Source organism: Monodon monoceros, unplaced genomic scaffold (genome assembly GCF_005190385.1).
Source record: "Monodon monoceros isolate NGI ecotype Baffin Bay Population unplaced genomic scaffold, NGI_Narwhal_1 Super_Scaffold_5, whole genome shotgun sequence".
Lineage (NCBI taxonomy): Eukaryota > Metazoa > Chordata > Mammalia > Artiodactyla > Monodontidae > Monodon > Monodon monoceros.
In genome coordinates this window covers 91377168-91399605 of record NW_021703782.1, presented here as the reverse complement: position 1 = coordinate 91399605, position 22438 = coordinate 91377168, and the positions used below count along the sequence as shown (strand labels likewise).

The 22438-nt window shown below is 41.3% G+C and overlaps 1 protein-coding gene across 1 annotated transcript; it reads right to left on the bottom strand.

Annotated features, from left to right (window-relative positions):
- Nucleotides 1–1306: 1306 nt before the first annotated feature.
- On the bottom strand, nt 1307–12039 carry ZNF483 (zinc finger protein 483). Its single transcript, XM_029201460.1, has 6 exons — nt 11976–12039; nt 9778–10312; nt 9217–9305; nt 7228–7354; nt 6759–6854; nt 1307–3340 (listed from the first exon to the last, which is right to left on the bottom strand). Exons 2-6 carry the CDS (start codon nt 10163–10165, stop codon nt 1773–1775), a joined length of 2268 nt encoding a protein of 755 aa, XP_029057293.1. The 5' UTR covers nt 10166–10312; nt 11976–12039; the 3' UTR covers nt 1307–1772.
- Between the last annotated feature and the right edge of the window lie 10399 nt (nt 12040–22438).

Sequence of the window (22438 nt, the reverse complement as noted above, 5' to 3'; positions counted from 1 at the left end):
TAGGAACTTTGCATCACTGCTGAGTCAGTGGGGCTCCTCTAGAACCCTATGACCTGAGACCCAAACCTAACTGACCCAGGGTTTTCAGTTCCTTTTTCACAGAAATTATTCTTCAGACTCCACCGACATTCAGAAGACACAACCCACTAACATCTGTATAGTCTATTCCTGTGAGGTCTAATTTCATAACAGAAAACTTAACTGAAAATTTATTCTGTATCATTTCTACATTATTTTCTTGAAGTTTACTATCAGTGGAGTCCCTTTAGATTTTAGGATATGTATTCTCCAGATGGTAGGGGATCGTAATGTCAGTTTCCTACGGTGGGCAAGTCAAGCTACATAAATGAGATAACTTTGCAAGTACAAGAATAGATTCCCCATCTAATGGTAGCAGCTGCTACCCGAAAAAAGCTGACACCCGAAACCAGCTGACTGCCCCACTGAAATATGGGCCCAGTACTGTCAGCCCTTATAATTTTTGAAAACAAGACTCTTTTTGGGTGGGTATGAAATTTCCTAATTTTTAAATGATGACAACTAATTACACACATACACACACACACACAACCACCTTACCATACAGGCCAACTAAAACATGTAAAAGGGCCCAATCTTAGCTTGTGACCTTTGCCATACAGAATGTTTGCACTTAGATTATAAGAAGCTGTACTTAGTATAGGCAAACTTTTTAAAAAATAGAATTCTATTTTGCAAAAGACAATTCATCCAAAATAGCTGTTTTCAGTACCCATTTACCCCCCCCAACCCCTCACTTATTTTCTAGGACTGTTACTCTCATGGCTGAGATGGCCCAGGAGCATGCCACAGAGATTCCCAATCCCCATGGCCAAAGTCTAGAGGAAAAACAGGTTGGGGTGCTTTGTCCAATCAAAACATTCCCTGAAGGCAAACTTGTTTGAGCTCTATTGACTTGTTCCTGTTCACAGCATTTGAGCAATTCTGGCATCGAGTATTCAAAAAGCATACTGTGTTGTCACTAAGCCAGAAGTTCAGTAGCTTAAATGAGTTATTTTCTACTAGGGAAACTTGAAAATGCCAAAGAATCAAAAATGTTTAACTTGTTCCCACAGCTTCAGAAGGTACAAGAAGTACCAAAGAAAGAAACCTCAGAAATCATTAGTCCCACCCCTTCACTTTACCAGTAAAGAAACTAAAATTCAGAAAGGTCAAATGATTTCTCCAAGGTTATATAGGAAGTTGGTCAGCAAATTGGGACAGAACACAGATTACCTGACTACAGTCAGGTCCTCTTTCTATAAAACTACATGGTAGTGAAATCGGAAGCTAGGAGAGAAGAAAATCTGAAGAGGTTAGTAAGATGGGCCCTGTGCACCCCTCTCCTGCTTTTTAAATTCACATTTGGCTTTTCAGAATCATTTCACATCTCATACTACTTTTTTCTCTTTTCATGTGACTTAACCAACCCGAATCACTATCTACTGAAAGTTGACATCCTTGCAAAGAGGGATGAATGACAAAAAGTATCTTTTTCCTAGCTGCCAACCCATCAAAGTTGCAGCTACTAATCAATGCTGCACCAGTTTACACCCCAGGTTTTTAATGAGGGACTAATGTGACTAAATTTCCTACTAACCAATGCTGTGGTAGTTTACACCCCCGGTTTTTAATAAGGGACAATTGTGACTAAATTTCCTAGTAATCAATGTTGTGGTAGTTTACACCCCAGGTTTTTGATAAGGGACAACTGTGACTAAATCCCACCCCCCACCTTACTATATTTCCAAGAGTTACTCTGCAGAATGAAATCCCCGATGCCTGATGAGGCCAGAATTACTTTTGAACGTCTTCTCGCATTCGTTGCATTCGTATTCTCTCCTTCCGGTATGAATTTTCAGGTGTTCTACAAGGATTGAGCTTCGACTAAAGGTTGCTCCACAGTAGTTACATTCATAGGGTTTCTCTCCAGTATGAATTCGATGATGTTCGTTAAGAGATGAACTCTGACTGAAGGATTTCCCACAGTCCTTACATTTATAAGGCTTTACGCCCGTATGAATTCTCTGATGACGGCTAAGGAGCGAATGGGTAGGGAAGGCTTTCTCACACTGGGTACACTTGTAAGGTTTTTCTCCTGAATGAAGTCTCTGATGATAAATCACAGACGTAAAATGGCTAAAAGTCATCCCGCAATCATTACACAAATACGGCTTTTCTCCAGTATGAATCCTCTGATGTCGGGTAAGGCAAGAATTCTGTCTGAAGGCTTTCCCACACTCACCACACTTATAGGGTTTCTCTCCGGTATGAATTCTCTGATGTTTGGAAAGGGATGAGCTATGGCTGAAGGATTTTCCACAGTTGTTACACGTGTAGGGTTTTTCTCCAGTATGAATTCGCTGATGCTGAATAAGAGATGAACTGTCACTGAAGGGCCTCCCACATTCTTTACATTTATAGGGTTTCTCTCCAGTGTGAACTCTCTGATGTTTAATGAGGTGGGCACTCAGGGTGAAAGATTTTCCACAATCATCACACTTAAAGGGCTTTTCTCCACTGTGGGTTCGGTGGTGTGGTGTGAGTGATGAGCTGTCACTGAAGGCTTTTCCACACTCATTGCACATATAGGGTTTCTCCCCAGTGTGAATTCTCCTATGTTTGGTCAGTGAGGCACTATAGCCAAAGGCTTTTCCACATTTGCTGCATTTATGGGTTTTTTCTCCAGTCTCAGTTCCCTCGTCTTTATCTACGGCTGCATCTTGACCTAAATCTTTCCAACATTTTTCGCATGCAGAGGAGTTTTTTCTCTTACTAAGGGATGAGTTTTGAGTAAAGGCTACCCCACAGTTACTGCACTTCTGGGACTTTTCCCCCAAATGGATTTTCTGATGTTTCTGATGTTCAGTCAGAGATGAAGAGTGACTTAAGGCTTTCCTGCCTTCATTACATTTTCGTGGTTTTTCTCCACTGTGTTCCTTGCGGTTTGGGACAAGGTCTGAATGAAAACTGAAGGGTTTCTTGCCTTCGTTATACCTCCGAGATTTCTTCCTTAAGTAGACTCTGAGATGTTTAATTAGGTCTGAAGGTGGTTTGAAGTTATTTCCAAAAGGGCTCTTTTCTGAGTCAAATTCCTCACCCTTATTGCCTCTCCCATGAGTTTTCTTTTGTGTGATTGCTACTTGTGAATGTTCCCTATCACTACGACACTCCTCTAGTCTGCCATGTTTCCAGGATTCTCCTGTCAAGTCACAATCACCACTCATTAGATACCTTTCTATTATTTTATCTAAAGTCGATTCTTCCATAAGAACATCTTGATTTCCGCCAGATTCCTTCAATTCACCGCTAAGTTCACACTCTAAAAGAAATAACAAATAGAATATTTCCTGTTTGCAATAAAGGAAGCTGCTGCATTTGGGACTGAAATAGGAATAGAGACAGTAGAGACTGTAAGGAACAGGGCGTGGACAATTCTCAGAGTCTCATAAAACAGGGAAGGGAAAAGTGACATGAGGGAACTGGGGAAACTTAGAGCTTAGGAAAAATACTGAGGAAGATGAAAGGTTTGTGCTTTATAGTTAGAGATGCAAGTTCTCACCCTCATTTCAAATTTCTATAATAGGTTCAAACTTATTCCTCTTACCATCCAATCTATTCTCCTTCCAAATAATAATGATAGTGCAATCATTTATTGAATAATTACCAAATGCCAGGTCCCATACCAAACACTTTACTTGTATTTCACTTAATTTTCACAATAACCCTATGAAGTAGGTCCTATTATTATCCCTGTTTTATGGATGTGACAACTAGGCACAAAGAGTGTAAGCAGCTTTCCCAAGGTCACATGTACTATAAGTGGTACAGCCAGATTTTTAACCCAGTCTGACACCAAAGCCCACACTTTTGACCCTTATACCATACTGCCTCTCCTCAAAGCAGCCAAATAGCACTAAGTTTATAGACAATGTTAATCACATCACAGATATTCAACAACACCTATGCTAGACTTTCAAAGGTTACAACAATCTGGCCCTACCAACTTTATGAATACTCTAACCAGGCATCCATTTAGTGTCCCTACTACACGACCGCATCTTAATACTTCATACTGCCTAGAATTCAATCTCTGTGCACCTTCACTATCACAAACACAGAAATTTGATAGGGCCTAGGGTACGAGTCCCACAATCTCCAACACCACCCTCTTGAGATATGTGCTCCTCTCAGAACCCTGAATTCCTTTATTAACCACATCATTCATCCTGGCTCTTAGTTATGAGATTCTAGTGTCACTTTCATAAGACCGTTTTTTTAACCAGATAACTATAAAATACGAAACCCTGGATGGCTCTCAAGACTTGACAGTCACCAACATTCCATCCAGACTAAGGAAGACCTGGAAGCTTAGGGGGCCACATGAGCCACAGTCATGACCGCATCAGCAAACACCAGAAGCATCTGGGAGGCCAGGGTAATGCTGGTGGCACATGTCACCACAGGGTCAATTTCAACAAATATCACCCAGGGTTACTCTGGGAAAGTTGGTACGAGGCATTACCACTTAGCAAGGAATTAGAGCTTCTGCCCCAATGTCAACCTGGATAAACTGTGGACCTTGGTCAGTGAGCAGATACGCTAAATGCTGCCAAAAACAAGACTGGAGCTGCTCCTATCACTAACGTGGAGCAATCGGGCTACTACAAAGTTCTGGGGAAGAGAGAGCTCCTAAAGCAGCCTGTCATTCTGAAGGCCAAATTCTTCAGCAGAAGAGCTGAGAAGATTGGCAGGGAGCGGGGGTGGGAGGGGGCACTGTCCTGGCAGCCTGAAGCTACATGGATGGAGGGAGGTTCATTAAATGCTAACGAGTGCTTTTCAAAAAATAAAGAAATAAAATAAGACATGAAATCCTATTACCCAGAAGTTAACCATTATTAAAAATTGTGTTTTTTCTTCTGGAAATTTTTCTGTACATTGTAGAATAGAATATCTATGTATAATATGTAGGGTTACTTTTTTAAATTCATAATCCATTCCCATCTCATTGGTTAATTCTTCACGATTTTAATCACATAATAATCCCTCATATCAATATATTACTATTATTTCTTTATGGCATGTTTATCAAATGATTAATATTTCCTCGGAACTGAGTCATAAAAGTGGAATCACTGAACCAAAGGGTAGAAGAATTCTATCACCACATAATACATGATAAGAAGTACCTGACTACTCAACTATGGTCAAATGCTTTTTCTCTAAACCTTTGCAAATTTGATTCATAATAAATAGTACTGTTCCTTAAATGTAAATTACATTGTTGACCAGTGATTTGGAACACTTTTTTCATGTTAACAGCTATTTAAATTTTATTTTTGTCAGTTATTTTGGTTTGCTATCTGCTGAAGTTCCTTGATCATTTTTCTAACATACTCAATGTTCCTTACTGATTTGCACGAGCTTTTTATAAATCATAGCCCTTGATCCTGGCTTTGTCAAAACCTTTTTCTCCATTCCGTTGTAAATGACTTTTTAAATAAGCTGTACATCTAAATGATGCTTCTTTTACATAAGCATCTTGCGGGGAGAGGCAGTATTTATACCAATGCTGCTAGATTTTACTCAAAACATTTTTAGAATCCATTTTCAAAATAACTCTCCCCAATGTACTTAAACATAAAAAGACAACTGCAGTCCTGTATTTGTGTAACTATGCTGGAAACAGCCAATAGGTTGACTAAAATGAATGGTTAATAAGATGGAATAGAGCAAAGTAAATTATTGGTTTTTTCCTTAAACCAAGGTATTGATATATAAGTAATAATTTATTTTAATTTTTAAAAATACAAACTTAATATGTTTATTATTAAAGTGTAAGGAAGAGAAGAATAAAGAAAAAATGTAATCCCTCAATGATAACCAGGGTTAACATGTTCTCCAGACAGTAAACCCCATATGTATCTATACATTTAAACATATACATGTATGTGTACTTTTTTTTCCTTTTAACAAATTGATACTATATATGCTGTCCATTGAATGAACTCTTTCTTCTCCAAGACTCAATTCAATTGTTAATTAAGCCCTTGCTCCTGTATCTTCCCACTGCTCCTTACACATGCCATCGTTATGACATACATCCCATTACCAACACGTTTAGTTCTGATGTCTGCATCTATGGCATCCATGGGAACGTGCCTCTCAAGAGCGCCTCCTCTGGGGTGCTTACCCAACAGCCCCCCGCTGCTGCTCAATGACCACCACAGCATCACACCAAGGTCACTTTCCCACGGGTGCTCCCAGTCAATGACAAGTATGGCAGGGATACTAGGCCCATTTCCGTGAGGCATATGACTGTGATAGGTAACTCTTGGCGGGAAGACTCTTTTTTGGCTTTGCCAAGACTTCCTCAACCTGCACTTCATTCTAAGATTCGTCCTACCCAGCCTTCCCTCCTTCCCTCTCTCGTTACAGGTGTCAGACCTGCATCATGCTCTGAACAGCAATCCCAGCCTCTTCCAGTCCTCTCCCTGCTTTCCTTCCCTGGAATTCTCCCCAGTAAGTCTCTGACCTGGCTAATCGTATCTGGGCACCTGCTTCTCGAGGACCCAAACTAACAGTCTCCCCTGTTAAAATGAACATTCCAGGAAGGCAAGGTGGATATTCTAATCATCTTTCTATGTTAGCACCTAGCCCACCCAACATTTCCAAAATTCCTCCAAATGGTTTGGTAAAGCAACTACTTCAATTTCCTCCTCCACTTTTCACCAACTCACCTGGTCTGGAGCCTCTTGAGGCTTGTTTTTGCAGCAGCCGTGGTAGTCCAGCCCACTTTAGCTGGGAAATCAAATCTAACTTGGAAACTGGAAAACCTGCTCATAGAGAAAAGAACAGAAAATGGCTGTTTTTGCCTAGAACAAAGACATTCCAACATTCACAGCTTCTGGTTCTCCAGGGAAGAAAAGATGCTGCCAAAGAGACTTCAATACTGGCATTTGAGGAAAACATCAGGGAAGGTATGGCCTTGGCAACAGCAAAATGATGCTCAACATTTTTAGCTCAATGAAGCAAAGACTCTTTCTTGGAGAAAACACTGTAGAAAAGTACATTTTTAGGACCCATTTTTAGGATTAGTCACATCACCCCTGTAAGCCCAGCCAAAACAGTTAATAGCACTTATCTTTCAATAAGAATGGACAAAAAGATACCCAGCTTAGATGCTAGATTATGAGAAGATGTCTTTACCCAGAAATTCTAGGTTCCTATAGTTCTCCAGCAGCACTTCCTTATATATCTCCTTCTGAGAAGGCTCCAGTGCCCTCCACTCTCCTCTGGAAAAGGTCACAGCTACATCCTTGAGTGTCATGGATTCCTAGAACACCAAAGACAGCCTTTTTGCATTGGGTTATTCCCAAACAGATCCTAAGAATTCAGAGAAGTAGTTAGGATATAAAGTACTAGTTTTGATGGTATTCAAGTTTTTGAGAATTCCAAAGCAAACTTCAAGGTGGCTGTTATACATCTATTACAAGTGACACAAAACAAGATTATGAAATAATCCCTGCCTTTGCCATTTAGTTCCTGGTGTGAAATGCTGTACAAGAATTCTCTGGAATGTCTAACACCGATCAAATTCAGCCTAACACACTGATTTCTAGGATTAACAGAAAATATTAAATGAACGATACAAATTACATTCCCAAACCCAGAATCTGCAGAATTAATGTAAGCTCTACAGGCAATAATTAAACATGTAAGAGTAACATCAGTGACTATATTCTAAACTGTAATTTCTAGCTGGCTCTAAGTAGCAATTATTTTCTATCACAATCAAGGATCTGTATTCGATGACAAACTCACACTTACAATTACTCCAAATTACAAATGAGCACAATTAATCATTAAAACACACTTTCCATAGCATCCTCTACAGCATGACATTTTGAGAGGCAGTACAGCAGAGCAACTATTACCACTTGGAGAAGCTTCCTGTGGCTCCTATAACAAATTACCACAACTCTGGTGGCTTAAGACAACAGAAATTTATCCTTCCAAATTCTGGAGGCCAGAAGTCTGAAATCCAGGTGTTGCGGGAACTGCACGCCCTTCGGAGGCTCTGAGGGAGAATCCATTCCTTGCCTCTTCCAGCTTCCTTGGCTGTCAGCATTCCGTGGTGTTCCTTGGTTTGCGGCCTTATCACTCCAATCGCCATGTCCCTTTCTCCTGTTCCTGTGTTCAAGCTCTCTCTAAGTACACTTGTGATGGCATTTAGGGCCCACCCATATAATCCAGAGTTATTTCCTCATTTCAAATCCCTATTTTATCACATCTGCAAAGACCTTTCTTCCAAATAAAGTAACATTCTCAGGTTCCAGGGATTAGGAAGTGGACATATTTCAGGGGGCCATTATCAGCCTACCAGAGCACTATTATTTACCATTGTGAATAAGAATTTTTTTCCTGACTGATAATTATTGGTATACAGGAAACTTACTGATTTGTAACCAGCTACTTTTCTCAGCTATTGTATGAGTTTCAGTACATGTTCGGTTGATTCTCTGAGGTTTTCCAAAAAGACTACATTATCTGTAAGTAATATACACTTGCTTCTTTCATATCTGTACTTACCTCATTTCCTTCTAGCACTGTATTGGCTAGAATACTCAGAAAATACTCATTAATAGCAGTAAGGTAAGACATCCTTAACTTCTTACTTTTTATTGTGAGGACTGCTTTTAATTTTCCAACATTATCCACCTGGAGAATTTTCTTATCATGTTCAGGAAATATAATTCTATTCCCACCTGACCAATTTTATCAGGAATAACTGTTGAATTTTAATAAATATTTTTGTTTTTAATTAGAGTCAGACATGATCAATTCTGGTAACTGAAGTAAAATAGCATATGAAGAATGAGCTCTAAGAACGTGAAGACTGTGAGGAAAAGGAGACTGTCTTAATTATTCTAGCATCTTTATACCAGCCAGGAGGAACTCAGTGAGTATCTACTTAAGAATGAAAACCTGTAACCATATATGGTGACGTATGTTAACTAGACTTACTGTGGTGGTTATTTCACAATGTATACAAATATCGAATCATTACGTCGTACACCTGAAACTAATACAATGTTGTAAGTCAATCAGACCTCAATTAACAAATTAACTTAAAAAGAATGAAAATTTCCGATTAAAAAAAAATGAATGAATGAAAACCGGTGAAAGGAAGCTTACCTGGGACTCAGTATTTGGAGGAACAGAAACTGTTTTATCTTCTTCAGGGTTCTCCTCTTGGGAAATAACAGAATCTTGAGAGATCATCTCTAGGAAGGGGGGAAAAAAAACAGTCCAACCTTTTAAATGAGCTCCTCAGACTAGAAATTATTATATATGTCACTCTGGAGAAAAAGGTCAGAAAAAACAGAAAAAAAGTTTTCCCTAAGCTTTGAAGACACAGAGGACAGCCAAAGATACAGTTTCCTATTAAAATCCAAGCTTCCCCCCCCACCTCATAAAATATCCTTTCAATTTATAAGCTCACAAAATCTGATTTCATTCATTCCATATACCCACTGTTTCAATGTATTTAGTTTTCATAATAATCTTTGAAATATTTATAAGGTATATTAAGATGAAATAACACATCTGTTTTATGTAGTAATGTGTTTTCTTCATAGTCCTTGCACAGTGGCTTGAGCAAGAATCACTTATTAAATGAAAGTGCTCTTTTAGGGAGTTTAGTTTCATATCTTGAGGAGATCTCTCCCACTTCCTCCCTCCATCTATTAATCTCACCTTCCTTTTCTTCAAGCACTTGGGTCAACTCCTCCACTAGGGTCACCACTTCCTCGCTACTCTCAGGATGTTGTGACCTGACCCAAATCTTAATCTCCCCTGGCAAAACGGTCAGGAATTGCTCAAACACCAAAAGCTCGAGAATCTGTTGTTTCGTGTGGATGTCTGGTCTCAGCCACTGAATGCAGAGCTCCCACAGTTGATTCAGGGCTTTTCTGGGTCCAGCCTCTTCGGAGTAACAAAACCACCTGAACCTCCGTCTGAAAAACTCTGGGTCAGCAGTGTCTCCTCTTAGGAGAGCTTCTTGATCCCCAGGGGTCTCCATTCTTAGCACCTTGTTTTGTTCACTTGAGACCAAAGTGTGAGGATCTGGGGAGATGGCTGTCATCTCGTTCAGGCTACTCCGGCTTGCAATGTGTATCACCAGGAGGAATTCAGTCCCCTTTAGACTTTGAGTGTCAACACAGGCCACCAAAAGGCACTCTCCAGCAAAATATCAAGTGTTCCAAGGATCCACTTTATGGTCTTGCAGAAACTGTCAAGAAATATAAGTTATGAAACAAATGAAACAAATTGTGACTCCTAAAAAACACTGTTCTTAGTTTGGTTCTGATACACACACACAAACACAAACACACACACACACAAACACATTCTCAGAGACCTAGAACCGCCCTACTGTATTAAAAGAATAATTTTCTCTGTAGGTGAAAAGCTGAGAAGTTACTTGAGGGTAATTAAAGGTACCCTCCAAGAAAACAGTTTCTTCAGACTAAATATTCCTCATCAGCCAAACGTATCAGAAAAGGCTCGCTGCCACAAGAGGATCCAAACCTATTCCACTCCTGCCCTCTCTCAATGAATGGCCACACAATTTCCCACCAGCTGCTCAACTGAGAAACCTGACTTCATGTTTGACTCTCAAAGTTCTCACAAAATCAATAACCAAGTTCTGGTGGCTTTATTTCATAAGAACCTCTCCATTCTCTCCTACTGAAACTACCTAAGTACAGCCTTCTTCAATTCAGTCTCACCCCAAAGCCTAAGGATTCCTTCTAATATGCAAGATATGGTCCTATCACTCCCCAACTGCCTCAAGATAAAATTCAAACACTGAAGCTACAAGTGATGGTCTAGAAACCCTGCCCTGATGACTTCACCTCCAGCTCTAGCTGCCCCTGATGGACACTGCAGCCGTAAGAAGGTATCCCTCCATTTCCAGAAACTCTAACTCCTTCCGCCTTTGCACTACAGCCATTCCCTCTACTTGGAATGCTGCCTTCTTTTCCTCTCCTACCAAGCTTACTCATTAAAACTTGACTCCATTCCACTGTCACCTCTTGTATGAGGCTTTCTCTGATCCCCAAGTACTCTTCTACACAGAGCCTGTGTTGTACGCATTTTCTCATTCCACAAATAGCTGACCATATACAATGACCTGAGAGCGGGACACAAAGGAGACAGGCATGGGCGGTCAGACAGGGCCCCCACCCTCACAGAGCACCCAAGAAATGACAATACAGTCTGAGATGTGCTTCACTCCAGCAAGTGAGAACAGTGTCCTCCAACTGCAGCTATCATACCAATAATTACCCACCTCCGAGCACAAAGGCCGCCACACAGTGTGCATGACGTCACTTATTCCTCCGCCAAATATTAGGCGCCCACCACGTACCTGGCGCCGCGCTGGACACCTGAGACTCTGCAGTGGCTAAGAAAGGCAGCTGTCACGATCTCCAGGGAGCTTACAATAAAGGCTCTGCGAAAATGTGACGCAGGCAGAAAGAAGTTCTCAAACGACGGGGGTGCGGGGGGGAATTTGCCCCGCAGGGGACGTTTGGCAATGTCTGAAGACATTTTGGCTATCACGACTAAGGAGGAGGGATGCTACGGGTACCTAATGAGTGGAGCCAGAAAGGCTGCTTAACAACCCGTAATACACGGGACAGTCCCCTACCCCCATGCTCACATAATGAATCTTCCCGCCCAAAATACCAAAGTAGCGAAGTTGCAAGACCATGGGCGCAGGGAAGCGATGGACGAAAGCTCCATCCAGCAGCGCGCCCACCTCCCGCAGAAGCTGCGCCGTTGGGTGTGCACAGCGAGACTGCCCTCGGCCCCCACCCTGCCCAAGGTGCGCCCTCGGAGCCGGCGACCTGGCCGCAGCCCCCAAACTAAGGGCCCGGGGCTACCACTACCTGCGTCAGGACCCGCAGCCATGACCCACGCCACTGCAACAAGCTTCTAGAAACTGGTCCTGCAGGAGCTGCGCGCGCAAGCCCCACCGGCGGAGGGCTCACTGCGCCTGCGCAGGGGCGCAGAACTACGATTCCCGGGATGCGCCTGTCCCGCTTTGCGAAAGTCCCGTGCTTTCCATAGGCTACCAGCCCGGCCTGTTGCGCATGGTCTTTGGGAAGCGCTGGTGGTCTCAGCTGCGGAATTATTGCTGCGCCAGAGGCCTCAAGGCCTAGAGCCGTCTCAGGTTTTCAGATCTGTGATGTTCTGTTACCTTGGTAACCTCAAACCGTTCCTCCCCTCTTCCTTACCCTTCTCCGAAATCCAGGCTGCAAAAACCCACCGCAGAAGCATATTAGTGATGCATTCACTGCAAGCCATAATTAATGCCGCAACTTGAATGAAACAAATATTAATTTTATGGCTTACACACCTGCCACCATAATGGTTCAAACCACCATCGTGTCTCGCCTGGATTATTGCAATAGCTTCTTGATTTCACTTTTCTTCTCTTGTCTCTTCACGTTGCAGCCAGAGAGATGATTAAAAAACGAAAAACACATTATGGACTTCCTCTACTGAAAACCCGCTAAAGCCTTCCCATTTCACCGAGGGTAGAAATTCTAATTTTTACAGTGGGCTACAAGGCCGATGGAATCTGGCCACTCATAACCTTCCTGACCTCTACCCCCATTTCCCTGCTCTAGTCACAATGGTCTCCTCGCTCTCCCTCTCCCTCCAACCTGCCTGGCACGTATGTCTGACTTGCTGCCTGCCTAGGTATCCTGTATGGCTCACGTTCCCATCCTTTCATATCTTCTCAGTGAAGCTCTGTCACTTATCTGCTTAAAGTGGAATCCCATCGCCACTCCTATTTCCCCTTTCAACACATCATATCATTTTCTTACTTGATTACTGCTTATTGTCTGTTTTTTTCACTAGACTATCAATTCCACAAGGATAAGGATTTTTACCTGGTTTGTTCCATGGAAATACACCCTCCAGGCCCTGGCATGTAGTAGGTGCTCAACAGATATTTGTTGAATATGTGAATGGTACTTGCAGGGATTACTGGGGGAATAGCAAAAAGGGCTGACGAATTCCAGAAGGATTGTCGGGGAGTGTCCTATAATAAGTGACTTTTGGAGCGGTGCCCTTGGGAGAGAAAAGCATTCTAGACTGAAGGAGCAGGGTGAGTCAAGGCTCTGAGACTTTAAAGGAACAGAACAAGCTCAACTAAGTGAACCCCTGCACTCATCTCACAGACAGCAAGGCAAGCCGAGGAAACGGGGCTGCCCGAAGTCAAGAAGTTGTCCAGTCCCAGGTCTGAATGCGTATTCTTCTCCTCTACCACCTCCCCTTGACTGGCTGAAAATGGACAGGACATCACGGAGAAGCTGGAGGGGGCTTCCCTGGTGGCGCTGTGGTTAAGAATCTGCCTGCCAATGCAGGTGACACGGGTTCGAACCCTGGTCCAGGAAGGTCCCAAACGCCGCGCGTGGAGCAACGAAGCCCGTGCACCACAACCACTGAGCCTGCACACTAGAGCCCGCGAGCCACGACTAAGCCCGTGTGCCACAACCACTGAAGCCTGCGCGCCTAGAGACCGCGCACCGCAACGAAGAGTAGCCCCTGCTCACCACAACTAAAGAAAGCCCACGCAGAGCAATGAAGACCTAATGCAGCCAAAAAAAGAAAAAGAAAATTCAATTGCTTAAGACAGGAACCTCTTATTAAAGAACTATATCATAATAAAAAGAAATAGAGAATGTGTAGGTTGGAAATTTAAACATGGCCTTTACCCCTTTAAGAGTTAATCTCTTATTCTTTGTGCTCCTCTAGTCATCAGAATGCAAATTTTTCTAATTATCTCTTCTATTGTTGAGATGCTAGACCAACAGAGTACTTTGGATTCCCAGAGAATTCATGTCAACAAGGTCATTTACCTCTTATCTATTATCATTTCAACCTAAGGGTTTTTTTTGTTTGTTTTTTTGCGGTACGCGGGCCTCTCACCGCTGTGGCCCCTCCCGCTGCGGAGCACAGGCTCCGGACGCTCAGCCGCTCCGCGGCATGTGGGATCTTCCCGGACCGGGGCACGAACCCGTGTCCCCTGCATCGGCAGGCGGACTCTCAACCACTGCGCCACCAGGGAAGCCCCCTAAGGTTTGTTTTAATTTCAACCAAGCTTGAATCAAAGTTTGGGACTTCGGATTCTCATTCTGCAACATCCAGAAATGAAAGGCTATGCTGTTGCTGGATCATTTGGTTGCAGTTCCTTGGGGGATGATCTTCAATTCCTGTTGCAGAGATCCTGGGAGCTGCCCAGTTCCTATCCTTCAGGATGTTTAGTTTTTCTTTGTTTCTGTGAACTACTCCAGTACTCTTCTTCAAATATTTTTGTACATACATGAGATTTTTCTGTGCCAGGAACCAGAGAAACCCCAACTGACAGTACTCAGTGACAATATGTAGATAGTGAGTAAAAGTGAGGGAGAAGAAAGGATTATAGGCTACTCCAGGGTCTCTGGTTTGATCAACTGGATGCTGGTTCCACATATACTAAGGGACACAGGAAGAAGGTTTGAGAAAGAAGATTAAAATTCAGTTGGGGATACATTGAGTTTGAAGATGTGGGACATCTAGGTAGAGATGACTTAACTGAAGAAAGAAATTAAAGAGTCATTTAGTAATTGAAGATGAGGGAATGAGGATTGCGATGAAAAGCAAGTGGAATGAGAAGTGGTCTGTGGTTAAAACCCAAGGAAATGCTGACTTTGAGGGGGTGGCAGAGAGAGGAGGCAGTGAAGTTAACTGGTAAGTAGAAAAGAATCAGGAGAAACTGGTAAAGGAAAACCAACAGAGGAGAATTTTGAAAGGGACGATGGAGTCAATAGCTCTAATGAGATTGGAATGAAAAAGTGACCACGGGAGTTTGCAGTTGGTTGATCCTCAGGCAATTAATTTCAGGGAAGTCCAGGGGGTTGAGGAAAGAATAAAGGTGCAGCCTGAATATGAGAATGGAAAGAGAAGGTATTGGGTAGGTTATTTTTTCAAAGAGAGACTAGGGACAGAATAGGATAAGAAGGAAGAACACTGAAGATGCATTGTTCTGGAACAAGGGTCCTCAGGAGTACATGAAAATTTTCTTAGGATATAGGGGCATGGATAGTACTAAGAAAATCAATCTCTAGATCATATATAGTGTTTCTTCAAATTGCTTTGCCTAAGAATGCCTTTAAAAATCAGGATGTCCTATTTCACAGTGGCCCTTCTCTCACTTTACAAAAGCAAGCCATGCCTCTGAGCCATCTCCCGACTAAGAGGGTTGATTGTCTTCAGAGGAAGAACTTGACGACATCAAAGTGACAATTTGATATATTAAATTAGGTAATGAGGAAGTGAATAACAGCAACTGGGTATCTTTCTTTTTTTAAAAAAACAGCCCCTGTCCTTTTCATTGAGATACATTTCCAATAAAATTTTACTTTTCATGTTTAATAACTCTCAAAAGCTGTAACATAAAAAAAGCTGTAACATAAAAAATATGCTAATCTCTAATAGTTAAAACCTTAAAAATGTTGTAATGTATGTTGTTTTTGATAAGTTGTGTACTATTAATTATGATTATTCAGTCATAGTAATTTTTTAAATAACCATAGAAAAATTTTCAAATATTTAAATTTGTATACATATTTTTGTTGAAGAAAAGGATGATAAAGTAAACAATAAGACTTTCAAGGTTAAAACTATATTGCCTTAGTGTAAATTGTTGTGCACTACTCTTTGTTGCAGTGTGCAGGCTTCTCATTGCGGTGGCTTCTCTTGCTGCGGAGCATGGGCTCTAGAGCACAGGCTCAGTAGTTGTGGCACACGGACTTAGCTGCTCCGTGGCATGTGGGATCTTCCCGGACCAGGGATCGAACTTGTGTCCCCTGCGTTGGCAGGTGGATTCTTAACCACTGCGCCATCAGGGAAGTCCCAGGCCTTTATTTTATTTTATTTTTAAAAAAATATTTATTTATTTATTTGCTTGTGTGGAATCTTAGTTGCGGCACGCGAGCTCTTCAGCTGCGGCATGCATGTGGGATCTAGTTCCCTGACCAGGGATGGAACCCAGGCCCCCTGCACTGGGACTGTGGAGTTTATCCACTGTGCCACCAGGGAAGTCCCTGGGCCTTTATTTAAAATGCTACTATTTACAATAGAATTCATTGTCAAAATTTCTTCTTTTCAATTATTTAAGTAATAAGGCGAAATTTTAGATGCCAACCTAAAATTGTGCAAACGAGTTATGTTGTTTTTCAAAAACAAATTTTGGGGGGGAGACCTGAACAAAAACCTGTGAAGTCACTGTCCTAAGGAAATCAGAGGAGGTAGAATCTTTTGGTATAGGGATAAATCCTATCTCTAGAAGATAGGGGACAGGTTGCCTCATTCTCCGAAATGCAAGGTATAGTATTATACTGGACCAGATCAGCTTTTTGCCTTTCTCCAGTGATATTTGGGAGGGGAAAAATAAAATGAATGATGGGGTTTGCCCAAGGTTGGGAATTGATTCGCACTGTATGTAAGAGAGAAATCAAGGAAAGAAAAACTTGAAGGTGCTAATAAGGATTCATTGCCATGAACATAAAGTGGTCAAAAACTTCGAGGTGATGATGAGGATCTAAAGTGTACTCTATGTTCCTAAAAATAAAGGCTTAAGCTAATCAGGATTTCGTTTTTCTCATTCAGTAATAAAATCGGAATCAGGTTGACCATAGCTTGTATGGCAGCTCTCACAATACATTCAGAGACCTGGCCTCGTGCTATGTTTCTGCTTAAATGGCCTGTAGGTATGTCATATTCACAACATGGTCACTGGAGCTCCAGCCTTGTCTAAATTCCAGGCAGAATTAACAGAAAAGGCAGGAAGCAAAAATGACATATCTGTTGACTCAGACCCTTCTAAACAAATTACAGCTATTGCATTAGTTTCTAGATGCAGTCAGCCATTCCACAATTGGAATTGCTTCAAAAATTGCTTTTCCACAATTTTCTATGTTCTTTCCACCTAGTCTTCTAATAGAGAAGTTTGAAGCTTCTATGTTTTCAAACTCATTTTTTGTATTTTCTCTGTCTTAATTCTTCTGAAAGACATACTTTTAGCATTCCTCTATCTCCCAATTTGCTACTTCTCTAGTTTGCTATGACAAGCCTACTGTTTTACTTGGTTATTAAAATTAAAAATAAAATGTTCAATGATTTAAAAAATGTACTCCAATCCACAGGAATTAGGAAAAGAGAGGAAAGATTCTATATGGTGGTTAGAGACTGATGTTTCTGAGTTCAAGTTTTAGAAAGTGGAATGTTTTGAGTCATGACATGGTTTTATATGTCATGAAATATGTCTTCAGTCAATAACTGACCGAAAAGAGCAGAGAAGATCATTAGGGTTATGCCTCTGTCGGCAGATTGGATCCAGTCCCTAACTTTTTCAGCAACCAAAACAATTAGACTTATTTATATAAAGTCTTATTTATATTAGACTTATTTATATAGAATTTTGGCTTGTCTGGGGCTCTTTGGGAATGGATAATTGAATCTTTTAGGATAGCTGGATTTTCTAGATAGCTTAGAATTAAACCTTTAAGCACCAGAAGTTGCTTACTTATTATAATCATTTTAGATGAAAAGCTTTGTAAAATATACTTCATACTTCCTCGATTTTTATTGCTTGAAATTAGACATAATTTCACCATTTCTTTTTTTTTTTTTTGGCCACGCCACGCAGCTTGTGGGATCTTAGTTCCCCAACCAGGGGATTGACCCCAGGCCCTCGGCAGTGAAAGCACGGAGTCCTAATCACTGGACCACCAGGGAAGTCCCTATTTCACCATTTCTTGATGTCAGGATTAGCACCATAAACATCACTTATTCAAGGGAAATGATTTCAGGGCCTATGTGGTGGGTAGTACTTTCAGTACTTTATAAATAACCCCAGCATGCTTTGCTTTTTGAGTTCTTATAGCTTCTTCTCATAGTTTTCCTACTTCTTCCCTTGTTTTCAGTGTGTCCGTTAGTACTTTGGTCATCCATGTACCTGCCCAGAAGAGTGCCCTCTAATATTCTGCTTCTACTCTGCTTTGACTGACGATGGAAGCAAGATTGTTCACCTTATCAGAATCATTCAGATATTTAGTTTGAGTAGGACCTACAAGAGGGAGAGGGGACTTCTAAGGAGTAAAATACAAATTTTTAGTTCTTGGATTTTGTGATATATTATTTTGGTTTCTCATTGGCCTTTCTTGGCCCCCTCTTACCCTCCCCCAATTACTTCTTGTCTGTTTTTTGAAACTGAAAATTAGTTGATGTACAATATTACGTTAGTTTCAGGCGTACTACAGAGTGATTTGACATTTGCATACGTTACGAAATAAATGATCACCAAAATAGGTCTAGTAACCATCTGTACCCATACAAAGTTATGATATTATTGACCATATTTCTTATGCTGTATATTTACATCCCTGTACTTATTTATTTTATAACGAGCTTTGTACCCCTTAATCCCCTTCAGCCATTTTACCCTCCAGTCTCCTCCCCTCTGGCATCACCTGTTTGTACTCTGTATCTATGAGTCTGTTTTCTTTTTTTTTAATTAATTAATTAATTAATTTATCTTTGGCTGGGTTGGGTCTTCGTTGCTGTGCGCGGGCTTTCTCTAGTTGTGGCCAGCAGGGGCTACTCTTTGTTGTGGTACGTGGGCTTCTCACTGAGGTGGCTTCTCTTGATGCAGAGCATGGGCTCTAGGCGCATGGGCTTCTGTAGTTGTGGCTCACAAGCTCTAGAGTGCAGGCTCAGTAGTTGTGGCACACGGGATTAGTTGCTCCGCAACATGTGAGATCTTCCCAGACCAGGGACCGAACCCATGTCCCCTGCACTGGCAGGCGGATTCCTAACCACTGCGCCACCAGGGAAATCCTTTTTGTTTTCTTTGTTTTGCCTTTTAGATTCCACATATAAGTGAGATCATATGGTATTTGTCTTTCTATGTCTGACTTATTTCACTTAGCATAATGTCCTCTAGATCCATCCATGTTGTCCCAAATGGCAAGATTTCTTTCTTTTAATGGCTGAATAATATTCTGCATACATGTATCCATTTCTTCTTTACCCATTCATCTACTGATGGACACTTAGGTTGCTTCCATGTCGTGGCTATTGTAAATACTGCTGCTGTGAACATTGGGGTGCGTGTGTCTTTTTGAATTAGTGTTGTTTTCTTCAGGTAAATACCCAGGAGTGAAGTTGCTGCATCATATGGTAGTCCTATTTTCAATTTTTTTTTCAAATTTTTCTTTTGGCCACACTGCACAGCTTGTGAGATTTTAGTTCCCCAACGAGGGATTGAACCCAGGCCCTCATCAGTGAGAGCACGGAGTCCTAACCACTGGACCGCCAGGGAATTCCCCTATTTTCAATTTTTTGAGGAACCTCCATACTATTTTCCATAGTGTCTGCACCAATTACCATTCGTACCAATAGTTCATGAGGGACTTTCTTGTGGATTTTTCTTTTTCTTTTTTTTTTTGGTTGCTTTGGGTCTTCGTTGCAGTGCACAGACTTCTCATTGTGGTGGCTTTTCTTGTTGGGGAGCATGGACTCTAAGCGCACAGGCTTCAGTAGTTGCGGCACGTGGGCTCAGCAGTTGTGGCTCGCAGGCTCTAGAGTGCAGGCTCAGTAGTTGTGGCACATGGGCTTAGTTGCTCTGCAGCATGTGGGACTTTCCTGCACTAGGGCTTGAACCCGTGTCCCCTGCATTGGCAGGCGGATTCTTAACCACCGTGCCATCAGGGAAGTGTCCTGTCTGTTTTTTAAAGTTGAAATAAATTCTAGATAGGAAGTATCTCAAGGCTACTATTTAAAACCGTAGTGCCTAGTAAGATGATGACGTTATTTAGTGGGAAAAATAAACTATAAGTAGTTTGAAGGAAGAAGCAACTATAAAAAAGCTTGAAGAGTAGTGATTAGAAGCAGCATTGTAAGCTGCTATAAACTACTGTATATAATGAGATGTTAAAGCCATCTTTTTTTTTGCCTAACAATTCCATGTCTACATATAGAAATATGTAACTTCATAAAGATATAAGAATGTTTTACAGTAGCATTGTTTGCAGTAGTAAAAAATTGTAAAAACTTAAATGCTCATCAATAGGAGAATGATTAAATTTTGTCATGTACTTATCATGAAAGGTATTTTTTTTTTTTGCAAGTCTTTGGAAAAGACTATCATGCAGTCATTTAAAAGAATGAGGTAATTCTGCACATACAGATCAGAATGGTTAAGAATGTAGACTCTGGGGACTTCCCTGTGGCGCAGTGGTTAAGAATCCACCTGCCAATGCAGGGGACACGGTTTCGAGCCCTGGTCCGCGAAGATCCCACATGCCACGGAGTCACTAAGCCAGTGCGCCACAACTACTGAGCCTGCACTCTAGAGACCACAAGCCACGACTACTGAAGCCCGCGCGCCTAGAGCCCATGCTCCACAACAAGAGAAGCCACTGCAATCAGAAGCTCATGCACCGCAACGAAAAGTAGCCCCTGCTCGCCGCAAGTAGAGAAAGCCCCCGCGCAGCAACGAAGACGCAACACAGCCAAAAATAAATAAATAAATAAAATAAATTCATTAAAAAAAAAAAAAATAGAATGTAGACTCTGGATCCACACTGTCTGGGTTCAAATTCCTGCTTCAGCACTTACTAGTTTGTGGCACTTTAGTTCTGTTCCTCAATCATTCTGTATCATAAAAACCCCTACTTCATAAGATTGTTGTAAGGATTAAATGAATTCATCCAAGTAAAATACTTTAAATAGTGCCTGGCACAATTAGTATTAGCTATTATTACTGATATAGAAGGATACTTGTGATATATAGTTTGGTGAAAAGGTAAAGTTACACAGTAATATGTATAGTAGGATTCCATTTTTGTCAAACAGAATCTGCATGTAAATACCTATATGTGATTTGCACACGTGGGATTCTGGAATGTCTACATAGGAGGAATTTATGAGTTGCTAACTGGCCTTGTCTGGAAGTTAAAATTTCAAACGAACTTTTTTTTTTTAACTTAGATTCTATACTTTTGGCAGGGGTTGGGGGGTGGGGGGTGGTGGTGGCTTGGCTTTAGAAGGATCTATTGGAAATTACAGGAAGTCAGTTTCCCCATACTAGTCCTTGGTACAGTCACTCTATACAGTCATAGAAATGGTCAGGAGAGGTTGTATGCACCAAACTGTTAACAGGGATTATTTCTAGGGAGTACAATGAGGGGATGGTGAGCAGGAAGGTGGCGGACAACCTTTACTTTATACACTTCAGTATTGTTTGCGGATACTTAATTGTGCATCGATTTTGTGTCACCATCAAACAAAAAGAGCCAAAATGTGCTCAAAAGAAGGGACTGGTTAACTTAATATACTATGAAGTCATTAATAAAAAGAGTGGTGGTGGTGTAGAGCTTTTTGAGTTAACGTGGAAGAATGTCTATGGAGGAAAAACACTGATACAGAACTTTATCATGAGTCTGAACCCCCTCCCCACTTCGTTATTTTGGGGGCCATATACACATGTGCACAGAAACAAGGCCTTGGAGGGTGCATGCTCAACTGTACCTGTTAACCATAGTTTTCTTAGGGGAGTGGGATGCTGGGAGGGGAAGCAAGGCCTTTCACTTTTATTTTTAAATTCTGAACCATTTGCAATTTTTACAAAGATCATGTATAATCTCTATAATAAAAGCAATAAAGGACATAAATGTCTTTAATGTTGTGTAAGTACCTTGTACTTGCCCAAGTTACATCTGGAATGACATATATTCATTTTGCAAGACATTAACTAGGGCTTTACAGATTTCTTTTAAGGATAAAGGCAATTTCAATTCAGTTAGGATCTTGATTTCTTCCTCTTATACCAAAAAAAAAAAAAAGTGTATCTGACCTTGTACCTAATTTATGACAGTTCTGTCACTTAAAGTACAGCAATTATGCAACCCCTTAATTTGAATTCCATATTGCAAGTGTTTTTCACTAAGTGAACTCACGGACAAACTGAAGGCATAAAGTTATTCAAAATAAATCACTCGGGTTACCAAAAAGAACGTAGGGATTAAAATCTAAGACAACTCCTATAAGCATATATACTTGAAATTCAACTTTAAAAATCTTGGCTTATTGAACTTTAGTGGGGCTTAGTGATCTTCCCTCACTCGGTAGTCCTAGTTGTAGTTTCGAAGAGCATCAGAAACCTACAGTTTATCACCATCTTTAAGTAAAAAAAGGCGCCCTGGGCACCCGGGCTCGCCCGGGACTGAGTCAGCGGCGGGGCCGAGAAGTTCAGCGGGAGGCGCAGGGCGGGGCTTCCTCCCGCCGACTCCGAACC

Excerpts from the sequence above, each read along its gene's own strand:
- ZNF483 (XM_029201460.1), bottom strand. The coding sequence starts at position 10,165 with ATGACAGCCATCTCCCCAGATCCTCACACTTTGGTCTCAAGTGAACAA. Across the intron at positions 7,355-9,216 it reads CTCCAAATACTGAGTCCCAG|GAATCCATGACACTCAAGGA; the intron begins GTAAGCTTCCTT and ends TTGGTGTTCTAG. Across the intron at positions 3,341-6,758 it reads CTCAAGAGGCTCCAGACCAG|AGTGTGAACTTAGCGGTGAA; the intron begins GTGAGTTGGTGA and ends TATTTCTTTTAG.